Source organism: Didymella exigua (assembly GCF_010094145.1).
Source record: "Didymella exigua CBS 183.55 unplaced genomic scaffold M421scaffold_44, whole genome shotgun sequence".
NCBI lineage: Eukaryota > Fungi > Ascomycota > Dothideomycetes > Pleosporales > Didymellaceae > Didymella > Didymella exigua.
Window position 1 is genome coordinate 109,917 of NW_022984818.1, and position 12,298 is coordinate 122,214.

At 44.6% G+C, this 12,298-nt stretch overlaps 3 protein-coding genes across 3 annotated transcripts in view; 2 read left to right on the plus strand and 1 right to left on the minus strand.

Annotated features, from left to right (window-relative positions):
• M421DRAFT_404603 (CENP-B protein) overlaps nucleotides 1-768 on the plus strand; it is a gene marked incomplete at both ends in the record, with an annotated part of 3,066 nt that extends 2,298 nt beyond the window's left edge. Inside the window, one exon of the mRNA XM_033590277.1 lies at nucleotides 388-768. Within this exon, the coding sequence (XP_033444182.1) occupies nucleotides 388-768 (381 nt within the window). The remainder of the gene's footprint in view (nucleotides 1-387) is intronic.
• Nucleotides 769-6,571: 5,803 nt separating this feature from the next.
• Nucleotides 6,572-8,511, plus strand: M421DRAFT_425270 (uncharacterized protein). The gene is made up of 4 exons (XM_033594025.1): nucleotides 6,572-7,053; nucleotides 7,309-7,346; nucleotides 7,557-7,759; nucleotides 7,952-8,511. Exons 1-4 carry the CDS (start codon nucleotides 6,830-6,832, stop codon nucleotides 8,345-8,347), a joined length of 861 nt encoding a protein of 286 aa, XP_033444183.1. The 5' UTR covers nucleotides 6,572-6,829; the 3' UTR covers nucleotides 8,348-8,511.
• Nucleotides 8,512-11,356: 2,845 nt separating this feature from the next.
• M421DRAFT_301463 (uncharacterized protein) lies at nucleotides 11,357-12,257 on the minus strand. The gene has a single exon (XM_033589107.1). It carries the CDS (start codon nucleotides 11,878-11,880, stop codon nucleotides 11,419-11,421), a length of 462 nt encoding a protein of 153 aa, XP_033444184.1. The 5' UTR covers nucleotides 11,881-12,257; the 3' UTR covers nucleotides 11,357-11,418.
• Between the last annotated feature and the right edge of the window lie 41 nt (nucleotides 12,258-12,298).

Here is a 12,298-nt window from a genome sequence, read left to right on the forward strand (position 1 = left end):
CCCTGGTTCACGCTTGTTCAGTCTATAAAGGCGAAGTATAGTATTATAGACAAGGATGTGTACAACTTTAATAAGTCTAGCTTCCTAATAGGCAAGATCTTATTGCAGCTAGTAGTAATAGGCTTAGAGAAGCCTAGGAAGCAGAAGAAGATCTAACCTAGCAATTATAAGTAGGTTACCCTAGTACAAGGCGTTAGGTTAACAGGGAAGGTTATCCTACTATTCCTTATCCTTACAGGCAAGGTTCTTATCTCTAACTAGTTTACTAAGGACCTCCTATAGGACTAGGTTATTAATGTTAGTCCTACTAGCTAGACTACTAATAATCTAGCACTTGCCTAGCTCCACTACTTCAATACGCATGCGAAGCTAGTTAGGGTCTACTAGCTACTTATTATTAATAGCTATAAGAGCCACTACTTAGTGGCTTTCCAAGATCTCTGCAGAGAGAAGAAGATAATCACTCTCTATATGCCCCTGCACTTGTCGCACCTGTTGCAGCCACTTAACGTCGCCTGCTTCTTGCCACTAAAGCGCCTGTATAGCGATAAGGTTTTAGCCTTAGCACGCAGTTATATCTACTATATTAATAAGGAAACCTTCCTACTAGCCTTTAAATTAGTGTTTAGTAAGGTATTTACTAGAGAGAACATTCGCGCAGGCTTTAGAGGTACTAGGCTAGTCCTACACAACCTAGAGGTGGTGTTATTAAAGCTTAATGTGCGCCTGCGCACGCTAACGCCACTAAAACCTAGCAACGTTGCCTAGGAGCTAAAGACACTACGCACTGCTTACAAAGTAGAGGAGCAGTTAACTCTAATTTAAAAGTAGATTTAAATCTATTAAGGGTCTCTAGCAAGTTTATTAGATAAGCAGGTTAAATAGTTAGCAAAGGGCACTTAGTAGATAGCTTATAATATAGTGTTAATATAGGAGGAAATAGGCTACCTTTAAGATGCTATAGAAGCGTCTACAAAGCACAAGACCTGTAAGTAATAATATATACACATAGAGGAGACCCTTATAGTTAGCAAAGTAGCTAACTTAATTACTAAAAAGGAGGGTAGGGGTTGTAGTAAGGGCAAGACACCTATAAAGAGGGTGCGTGTTAGACAACACTATAGGCGTTATAGTAAGATTAGACACAATTCCTGCACTTATAAGGTAGAAATAGAGGATGTAGATAATAGTAAAGCTTCTAAATAATACTATCTAGGCCTATAAACAATTATTTATTTGTGTTGTGTTGTGATATAGCGCTGCGCAGGCGTTCTGTTGTTGAAAGTGCGGCGCTCAGTTGGGTGCGGCGCTCGCTTGTGAAACACGTTATAGTTTATTAAGTAGAGCTACTACTATAGCAGGATTAGGAGTTATTGTAGCTATTATAGCTGTTAAGACTATTAGAGCTGTTAGCTTAAAATTAGCTAGACATTGAATGTACATTAAATAACTGTTATAGGCCTACAAGTCCTACTGTTGCCCACAGTACAATGCCATGATTTCCTGATTTCAACAATGGAAAAACTTTTCCCGATGTAGGCAGAGAGGTGGTACTTGCTAGAGAAGATAATAAAGGGTAGGATAGACTAGCCCCTTCGCGCAGATGCCTTAGATAATACTAGTCTACTCTTAGTCGCCCTGCTGCACTGCCTTTGGTCTCCCTTAACGCTTAGAGCCTGTAACAACAGCTCCTATTAATATAACGCCTATTATAAAGCTAGACTTATTAAAGTTATAGGTGTCTTTATCTTATATACTATACTTAGCTTTAGTATTCTCTACTAGTTAGAACTAGTCCCTAATTACATTAGGATCCTTATACAGAGCTCTCTTATAGTTATACTTACAATTAAATTTAACTTTAAGCTCTAGCTAACATTTTATAAAGTTGGCAGCCTAGTTCTTGCTAACGTAGGGCTAGTGGCGCTTAGTAAGCAGAGAATTAGCTAACGTGTTCTATCAGTAAGCTGCGCATATCAGTATCCTGCGCACCCCACCAAAACGCGCTCAACTCAGCGTGCAATTGCTCCACAACCACACGGTCAAGTTAAGTGAGGTTTTGAAGCAAGATAGATTAGATAGCTCTACATTGAGTCCTATTGTGGCCTTGCACGTGGCATTTGCTACACGTTGGTGGTGCTCGCTGACGTCGCGGGGCAGCATCAGCCTGGACCTCCTCTTCAACCACATTGTCAGCCTGTAAGACTAGTAATTGTGCTTGCTTAACCTGTAGAGCTCCTCCCTGTGCTATATATTGTCTACGCCTTTAACGCTTACGTTGCTGGCGTTGGTTTAAAGCACGTAGCTTTGTATTCTCTTGAGCTAGGATTGTTGCTGATTGCATTGCGAGCTGACAGCCTTTCACAAGCTGAGAGATAGCTTGACTAGTTGGGCTTTGTGATTGACGCTTAAGGAGATCTTGAACAAGGCAAGCTTGCTGCTGAAGCTGGTCAACTGTACGTGGTGTCTCTGCTGTCCATGGCGCTCTATCTGCTGCTGTTGTCCCTGGTGGTGATGGTGTCCTAACTACAGTAAGGCACGTTAGGACACGCTCTGTATTGAATGGGATAAGCCCTGTAGCTTGAAACCCAGCCTTGATATTGCTCTCTGATAGAGCAGTTGGTCTAATCCTCAGGTACATCCATAGGAAGTCAAGCTTGTTAACATCGAAGATGCTCTGGCGGGCAAGCTCAGACACCTCATGTCCGTACAGCACCTTAAGAGGAGAGTAGCAGCCAACGTCAAGTGGCTGGAGGAGGTGTGAGGTGTGAGGAGGCATACAGAGAGTGATGATTAGGTTGTCTGCACAGTACTGATCAAACTCAGGTGTAGCATAGCTGCTGTGACCATCAAGGATGAGTAGCCAACGAGCACCTGATGAGCGAGTCTGTGTGTGCCTGTTGAAGTGCTTCACCCAGTCAAGGCCTAGCTCATCTGTTGTCCAGCTGTTGTCACTAACAGCAACAGTCCAGTTAGGTGGGAGGTCTTGATACTAGCTGGCCTGGTGGAGCTTCCCTGCTAGTATTAAGAAGGGTAGGATAGACCAACCTAACGCGTTAACACACTCAATTATTGTCACCTACTTGCGATTGCCTAGCTGAACAACAGTAGCGCGACTAACTGTGTTAGAGCTAGTAACTACCTTTAACGTTAAATCCACCCCTATTATAAACCTAGTCTTATTAAAGTTGTAGACGTCCTCATCAGGTATCCTATATGTGAGGCGTGTCTCCTCTACCAGCCTGAACCACGCGCTAATCCTGACAGGATCTTCACAGCGTGCCCTCTGAGAGTGGAATTTCCTATTCTATTTTGTCTGAAGCTCTGGCTGACGGTTGATGAAGCGTGACACCCAGCACTTGCCGATAGGTGGGGGAGGAGGATCTTGGCTGTGGCCAGCGAGTAGCGCGTCTGCCATACGTCGTACGTCAATAATCTAGGGTGGAAACCCGCGACAGTCAAGGTCTAAGATCCACTAAATAAGGGACTGCTCTTTAATAGGGCTAAGCTTTTAGTTAACTAATGTTGTCTTGTGTTTAGGATGGATACCCTTAAGACGCGTCTGCAGTGTTAATTCTAGAACATTATAGGCTGCAGTAAGGCAACATTTAGATTAATAAGGATTATTTTAAAAAGAAGCAATAGCAAGGCTTAACCTGCCTTCTTTTAAACTTTGTACAGGTAGTTAATGTGGTGTTATAGTTGATGAGATAAGACGCGTTGAGCGCGTTTTGGTGGGGTGCGCAGGATACTGATATGCGCAGCTTACTGATAGAACACGTTATATCCTCTACATTAGCAAGCTAGGGTGGGTATCCTTGCTCGTCTAGCTTCAATACATGCTAGACAATCACCTCCTCCTTAGTACTAGTTATCCTTATTATGTTAGGCTTGCAATCGCGTTGTGAAGAGGTTCTAGTAAGGCGTGTGCCTAGGGTGCTTTAAGAGACCTAGTATATTGCTGCAGTGTATCACACGCTTAGTGTCGCGTCTTGCTAGATAGCCTAAAGGGCAAGCTGTATAACCTAAACTATCACCGAGTGTCCCACATCACCGAGTGTCCCAAAATCTCTTGGCAGCCTCAACCTATGCTACAACTCCTTAATTTTATCGCTATTAAACAGGGAGCCTGTGTATATTGTACTAGCATCTAATTCTAAGGACACCTCTATATCCTTTTTGCATATTCGCGTATTATGCCTAGTCCTACCACAGTTCCTACAGCGCCGAAGAGCTAGTTAGGCTAGTTCTTGACCACTACTACCACAAGCCTTCTTGGATTGCTGAGGCGCTATAGATGCCTTAGCAGCTACCTGCGCTGCAGCAGTCCCATACTCTATAGTACCACCCTGCTGAATCCGCTTGCGCTTACGCGATTTTCGCTTAGTTATCTCTGCTAATTGCTCTTCAAGCTCATGGATCTGAGCATGTTAAAGCGCATTTTTATACAGCATCAGCTCACCACCTTTTATAAGCTAGGAGAAACCAGCCTAAGCTATAACAGGTAAGTAAGTAAAGGAATTATGTATAAGCTTTAATTAAGATCTAAACTTATAGGTATTGCTTAGAGTCTTTAACTGCTATAGCGTCTCTAGGAGGAGGGGTTCTAGCAGGGTACGTAGCTGCACTTTAAGGCAATCTAATACAACCTACGTGTTAATTAGGACTAGCCCTACTACCTTAAAAGCCTTTTAATAGTTCTGCTCTGTAAATATATTAAAAAACGCGTCCTTAAAGGCAGGGAGGAAGCCTTCTTTGTTAATATAGAAGACGCGTCAGCGTGCCAAGTCTCTAACACGCTAGGAGTACCTGCGCTTCAGCAGTAAGAAGCAGACCACATCAAGCGGCTGGAGGATGTGCGATGAATGGGGGGGCATACAGAGGGTTAGGATCTTGTGTTCAAGGCACTAGTCCTTAAAATGCTGGTTAAGGTGGCTCTTATAGCTATCTAAAATAAGCAGCTAGTACCCCCCTACCTAGCGCGTCTTTGTATGCGTGTTAAAGTGCTTTAACTACTCTAGACTAAGCACGTTGTTTGTCTAGCTATTCTTAGAGACTAAGAGCTTCTAATTACGTAGTATTAAAGCCTCCTTATACTAGGCAGAGATGTGGACGCATCCCTTGTAGATAATAAAGGGCAGGGTCGCGTACCTAGCAGCACAGATGCTCTAGATAACTGTAACCTACTTACAATTGCCTAGCTAAACAAGCGCAGGTTAGGCACGTCTCTCTGCACCTGTGACGACCTTTATAGAGCTAATCACACCTATCTAGAAGCTAGTCTTAGTAAAGTTGTGCACATTGTTATTATAGACACTATACTTAGCTTTAGTCTCCTCTACTAGCTTAAACCACGCGCTAATTATCTCTAGATCCTCCTAGAGTATTCTCTGCCTATCCTTTGCTTAATTAAAGGCTATTTTAAGCTTAGGCAAGCGCGTTACAAAGCAATCAGCCCAGCACTTGCTAATAGGCTTGCCACCGCGTACAGCCAGCAGTTTATCAGCCATATCTACCACCTCGCACAGCTAGGGCGCAAATCCTCGCAAGTCAAGGTTGAGTATGTATTGGATGATTGTCTGCTGTTCAGTCGCAGTGAGCTTCTAGCAGTTGGGGGCAGCTTCTGCGCGAAATGTGAGTCCTTAGACATAACAAGAGAGTGTACAGCGATCAATGTTAAATGCCTCTGCAGCAGCCTAGTGGCTTCAGAATTGTCTAGATTTCAAGGCTTTAATAGCAAGCTGAAGCCTCCCTTCATGTTCAAGTAATAACGCGTTTGGTAGTTGAGGCATGTTAGAGAGAGAGAGTAGGTAGAGGGCTTGGCAAGTTTTGGGACACTCGGTGATGTGGGACACTTGGTGATAGTTTAGGTTATCTGTTTTATTTAAAGGCTTTTTTACGTTGTTGCGTTGAGGCATTACAGGGAGAGTGAAGTTCGGTGTAGTCTTGGCAAAAGTGGCCAGCTCGCTTGGGTGGCCAGCTCGCTTGTGGAGTACGTTATAGAATTAGCGCGTGAAGGTTGTCCTGCGCGTTGCTTGCTTAGTGTAGCTTAAAGAACTCTGTAGATAGCTGCAGCACGTTGCTAAAAGAGTGTCGCGTCTTGTTTAAGAGCCTAGAGCGCAAGCTGTATCTAAGCTTCTTTTAACGTGTCTGAATAGTGTTGTTGTAAAGACATTGGTGTAGGAAGAGTGGTTTGGTGGGGGCTTGGCAAAAGTGATTCTCTCGCCTGTTGATTCTTTCGCCCGTGGGGTACGTTATCTCTTTTTATTAAGAAGTAATTCTTAGGTAAAGTCTTAGAAAAAAGGCAGATTTTCCGGGTGAATAGCGGGCGTTGGTTGACTCTGGGCGTTGATTGACCTAACACGGTAAAACACGTTATTGCATACCGTGCCGGAGCTCGTGCCGCACGGTTCCGCGTTCCGCACGCGATCACCAAAACAACAAAATATCCTCAACACTACAACTTAACAACACAATAACTTTAGAAGACACACTTAAAGACACACGCGCAGCTAATACGCGCAGTAAACTTTACTACTAAAAAATTATAGATATATATAGTGTTAATTATTTAATATTATTGTAATATTACTAAGGTGTTTGCAGCACTATGCAATAGAAGATTAAACAACAACAGAACCTCACCCCCTATAAAGAGCTAGAGCTTGTTAATTACATAGATTAACTCTGCAGAGAGCACCTTCTGCCTACGCGCGATATGGTTTAACATTTTGCCTCTATTATCTGCGGATTTGAGGTTAGGAAGACCTGGGTTACACGCTTCGTCCAGCGGCATCACGAAGTGCTTACTCCACAGTGGACCTCCGCCATGGCCTCCGAACGTCACGCCGCTGATTCCTATAGTAAGTATAGCTTATACTTTGACATGTTAGAGCTTAAAATAAGCAAGAAGGGTATAGAGCCTAAGCACACATACAATATAGATAAGAAGGGCTTTATAATTAGGAAGATTGGCAAGCAGAAACAAGTGTTCAGCAGGACAAGCTACAGCAATAAGCGCTTCTGGCAGACCTTAGAGGATGGCAATAGAGAGTAGGTAACGCTTATAGCGTGCGTTGGGGCTTCTGGAGTTGCACTTCCTCCAGGCCTGATTATGGCTGGAGACTCTGGCAACGTCCAAGACACATAGGTGTGAGATATTAAGCAATTAAAGCATCGCTGCTTCGTCACAGTCACCCCAAGTGGCTAGAGCAATAACAACGCTGGCCTTAGATAGCTACAATAAGTCTTTAACAAAGAAACTAAGGCCTTAGCTTGTTGCAAGTGGCAATTACTTATTATTGACAGTCACAGCAGCTATATAAGCCGCTTATTTCTAACGTACTGTTATTAACATAAGATACTTGTGGCAATATTTCCTCCCTACAGTACTTACACGCTCTAGCCAGCTAATGTTGTCCTCTTTAAGCCGCTATCAACAGCGTACTCACAGCAATTAACACAGCAGACTTAGCGCTCTAAAGGCTTGTTGCTGGTGAAGAAAGGCAGCTTCTTCTTGTTATTTTGGCCTGCTTAGCTGCAATTATTTACTAAAGACAACATACTTAAAGCCTTTAAGGCAACAGGCCTTCAGCCGCTTAATTGCGATAAAGTACTCAAGCGCTTCCCTAAAGGAGCTGCTACTCTGTCTACCCCTCTGCCGCCTAAGGCAGGTACAACAGCACACAAAATAATAAGGAAGTTAGACTCTATTATAGGCAATAGGTACTCTAATAAAGCAAGAGCTCTCTGCTATAAGGTACACCACCTTGCAATTAAGAATAAGCTACTTAATAATAACATACAAGGCCTTATAGAGTTGCTTTTAATTAAGAAGAAGTAGGATAAGAAAAGCAAAGTGCTTACTTTAGTTAAGCTATTGTTAGACTACTAGGGTGGCGCAAAGTGGTGGTTGCCTTAATTGTTTAAGGAAGCCTGCTATAGAGAGTAGATTATAAAGGAGACTGTGCATGCAGAGAAGCTTAAAAAGGCTAACATTAAAGAGCTTAAAGCTGCTAATAAGCTATACAACAACAAGATTAAAGAACAGAAGCGCAAGGCGGCTGCTGCGGCGAAGGAAGTGCGTGACCGCAAGTGCGCGGAGGAACGCGTAGCAATCAATGCTCGCAAAGCTCAAAGACTCAAGGATAAACAAGCTCGCAACGCTCAAAAAGCCAGCCAATTGCCTAACAAAGGCAAGCGCAAAGCTTCAAAAGCACCTCAGGCACCTGCAGCCAAAAAGCGTCGTTCTGCGCAGCCTCGAAGTGGTGCTGTTGCTGCAGCGGCTGCTCCACCTCGCGGCACTCACACAACCCACAGCAGCCGCACCGCAACATTATATAAATAGTGCTTTCAGCAAATAAATTGCATACATCAATTAACTATAATACTAACAAACCTCGTGATAATTACTATTGTGGCTGTTTCTACAGCCTCATTTTGCTATGGTGCGTGAGGTGGGTGCTGCGTGCGGAACGCGGAACCGTGCGGCACGAGCTCCGGCACGGTAACGTGGTCCACCACCGAGCGGATCACCCCACCGAGCGAATCACCAAATGCAACTATATATCTTTGAACGTGAATAACTCAACACAACAACAAGATATAATAGTGCGTAATAGCTTGAATTAATTGCCTATCTCTACTGTATCTTTCTTGCATGTACGCTTGTTGTGTACTGTGTTGCCACACCTCCTGCAGCGCGGAATACCCCTGCTGCTAGCACCTGCCTGCACTCTCCCCTCACGCCTCTCTACTTCAAGTTGAACCTCAGCATCCTTTTAGGTAACTATTACCCCTGCTTCTACCTGTGATAGAGTCCTCCCCTTCTATATTTGCTTCTTCTTACGCTTTTTACGCTTAGAAGTAGCCTAATTTGCTTGCTTAAGACTATCTATCTAAGCTTTAAGCAACGTGTGTAAGTGTACCTTTAAAGTTAACCCCTTTTTAACCTGCAGCACTATCTTAAGAATAGACTTAGGTAAGGAACTCCTATAGTCCCTTATCCTCTTAAGAATTAGTGTTGTTTAAGCCTCTATTTCCTAGGCGTTGCTTAGTGTTTTAGGCTGCTAAGGGGTACTCCTAGGTAAAGGTAGTGTTAGTGTATAAGGCTTTACTTTAAGCCTTAATAGCACTACCTCTAGGTTATCTAGAACTAAGCTAGTTACTCTAAAGCTTGATAGGATATTGTCCTTTAAGAAGGCCTAGTTAAATACTAGGGCAAGTGCAGCTAGGAAGGCTTTCTTGTCAACGTAGTTAATATAGCAGTTTGCCAAGACTTAGATCTCCTCCTTATACGCACGCTTTAGAGGGGTAAAGCAACCTACATTAAGTAGCTAAAGGATGTGTAAGGTGTAAGGGGGCATATAGAGGGTAATAATATTATTCTCCTTATAAAGATCCTAGAAGGCAAGTAACTTGTAGCTCTTGTAGCTATTAAGAATTAGTAGTCTGTAACTACCTACTTTCTTAACCTCTGTGTGCTTAATAAAGTGCTGTAGCTAGGCAAGCCTAAGCTTATTTATTGTCTATCTATTATTACTAACCCCTATTCTCTAATCCTAAGGGTTATAATACTAGGCCTAGTTATAGTTCTTAGCTTTAAAGATAATAAAGGGTAGGATAACCTACCCTGTAGCGTTAATAGCAGCAATTAATGTTACCTACTCCCTGTTACTAGGCTGAACCCTAAGTAGCTTAAGGCGCCTCTTAGAGGCTGTAACTACCTTCACAGACCCCCTAACGCCTATCTAGAAGCTAGTCTTATTAAAGTTGTACATGTCTTAATCTAGGATACTATACTTAGCTTTGACGTTGCGTACAAGGTTAAACTAGGGGCTGATAATAGCTAGATTACTGCAGAGGACTTGCTAGTGATCACAGAGTCAAGTCACCTGAGATTTGACCTCAGGCCGGCGTTGGATCAGCCTATAGGCCCAGTTCTCCCCAACTTGGCCACCACTACGCTTAGCTAGTAGCTGGTCAGCCATTCCACGTACGTGGCTAAGCGTAGGGGCAAAGCCTCTAGCGTCAAGCTTCCTTATATATTGTATAACTGCCTCCTCTTCATGCTTCTAAAGCTTAGATGAGTTGGGGTGGGTATCGCGTTGTGGGGTTCTTCTGGCGCCTTAATGGCTAAGTGTACTTTAAGGAACCTTGTAGATAGCAGCAGCGCGTCGCTGGCTTAGTGACGCGTTAGATTTCATTGCTTAGGTAGCAAGTATAACTCTATCTGCACAGGAAAGTAATTCAAGATTAACTAGTTAAGCCATTGTAATTGATAGTAGAAAGCGTTGTGGTCTTGGCAGAGTGATTCGCTCGGTGGGGGGATCCGCTCGGTGGTGGACCACGTTATATGCTCGCGTTAGATACAGCTTGACTGCTCGAACACGAATGTAATCTTGCGATGCACCACGTCTGGGTCAGTCACCCATCAGCCCCTTACCAGCTCATGAACTCTACCTTTACCTCACCTTGCCGATGAGAGAGATTAATTAGCGATGGGTAGTCACTTTAGACACCATACATACTGCATCGGATTGCTCCCACACTCTTCTTTCTGCTTATTCTAACTGCAGCTATGTCAGCCCGCGCGTGCGCAACACAAAAGATCTGTGTTCGCTAAAGTTCGCGACATGCAGAAGCGAGCTCGATAACGAGGGGGAGTTCACGCCAGACAAAAGACGCATGAGTACCTTCATTCAGAAGTGTCATTGGAGGCTGTCATGTCGAGCTCAAGGTGAACTCAGCAACTTACTTGAAACTTCCCATGTCAAACACTCTGTCAGGCAGCCAACCGCTTGCGAGGAGTCGAACTCCAAGTCACGATGGGCAAGCACATCAACGGCCGCTGCCTAAATCCTTAAATCCCCCGTATCTATGGAAAATATCATGTTAGTTGACGCATCTGCTCGCCCACCGCATTGATGTTTACCACACAACGTGCAAACGACATGCGTGTGCGACGTAACGTAGTGACTCCACCTACCTCCACCTGTCTAAACATACAAGTATGTTGTCAATGCCCTCGTGTTGTTAGGAGTGCCATGTTGCCGTTTGTCGAGATGGTTGAACAGGCAACCCCGGACCCACCTGACTCACGTTCATTGGGGATGCGGTATGATGGCCAAGATTACAAATTGAGCCGCGGAAGCAAATATGAGATGCCAGATGTGATGTTCAGGAGAAGACGGTTAATGGGCTTGCATCCTGGGTCAGCTGAAGGTTGTCTGTTAGTCAGGACAATGATGCGAATGTTAGGCTGGTTGAAAGCCTGCAGTTGGGTCGCCTCTTGAAGAGTTGCGCGTCAAGTCAAACGTCGAACAGTAGCTGTGGCGTTGAAGGCAGTGATGTAGGTGCGTCGTCAAATCAAAACCTTTAGTCGACATCAGTGGCGGCGAACCCGTGCAAGCCGACTTGCTAAGCTGAGTCTCTTACTGTACATGTGGTGATTGGTGTGGCGTAGGTGGGCTGTGCTCGCCACACGACATTTCGCAGTGTTTCGCCATGAGTCCATCCAGGCCTATGGTAGAGCATGTGACGTGGTACCTCAGAACGATTCACTGCACCGCCACACATTAGCAATACCATGTTTGCGCTCGGTCCAACGTCAAAAACGCACCGGCAGACAATACGAGCGCTTCGTTGGGCTGCAGCGTATTTTCGGAGCACTACTGTGTTACGGTGAACGCTGTCCAGCTCGCGTGATAGTGCGCTACTGATGCTCAGCCTGCAGTGCGGTCTGCCAACGTGGCGTGGCGTAGTCTCGCAGGATGCATTATTGTTTCTTCCACGCAATAGGGCTGGCGATGCTTCGTGAACCCGAGGACGCTGCACCAGTGCACCATGACAACATCGTTTGTATACTCGTATGAGTCTCATTCCGCAAAACAATACCTGTCCAAAGCTTGGACGCGGACGAAATGCTCTTGTGCTTCGGTCCTCCAAGGTCAAGTTTTGATACCCCTTTGACGGTGAGACTTTGCTTTCGCACGCGGAGCAAACAAAGCTTAAGAGTCATAGAAAGGCATGGCGCCTGAGAAACGCAAGGTGCGTTGTCTGATAACGGTGTGGGTGCTAAGGAAATGTTAATGTTCGTAACCGCGTTGTGTGGGCTCGCTAGGAACGCAGCCCGGCTTCAGAAACTAGGATAAGTGCAGTTTCGATCCAATAGCAGCCCACGGTGACGGTCAAAATTCGAAATGAACTGTGTGGCGAAAAAGTGCAGGGCACGCATTGACGGGAGTGCAAGAGCATCGTACCACGCTTCATGCAAAACACGGGTAGGGGCGTTCCGTGC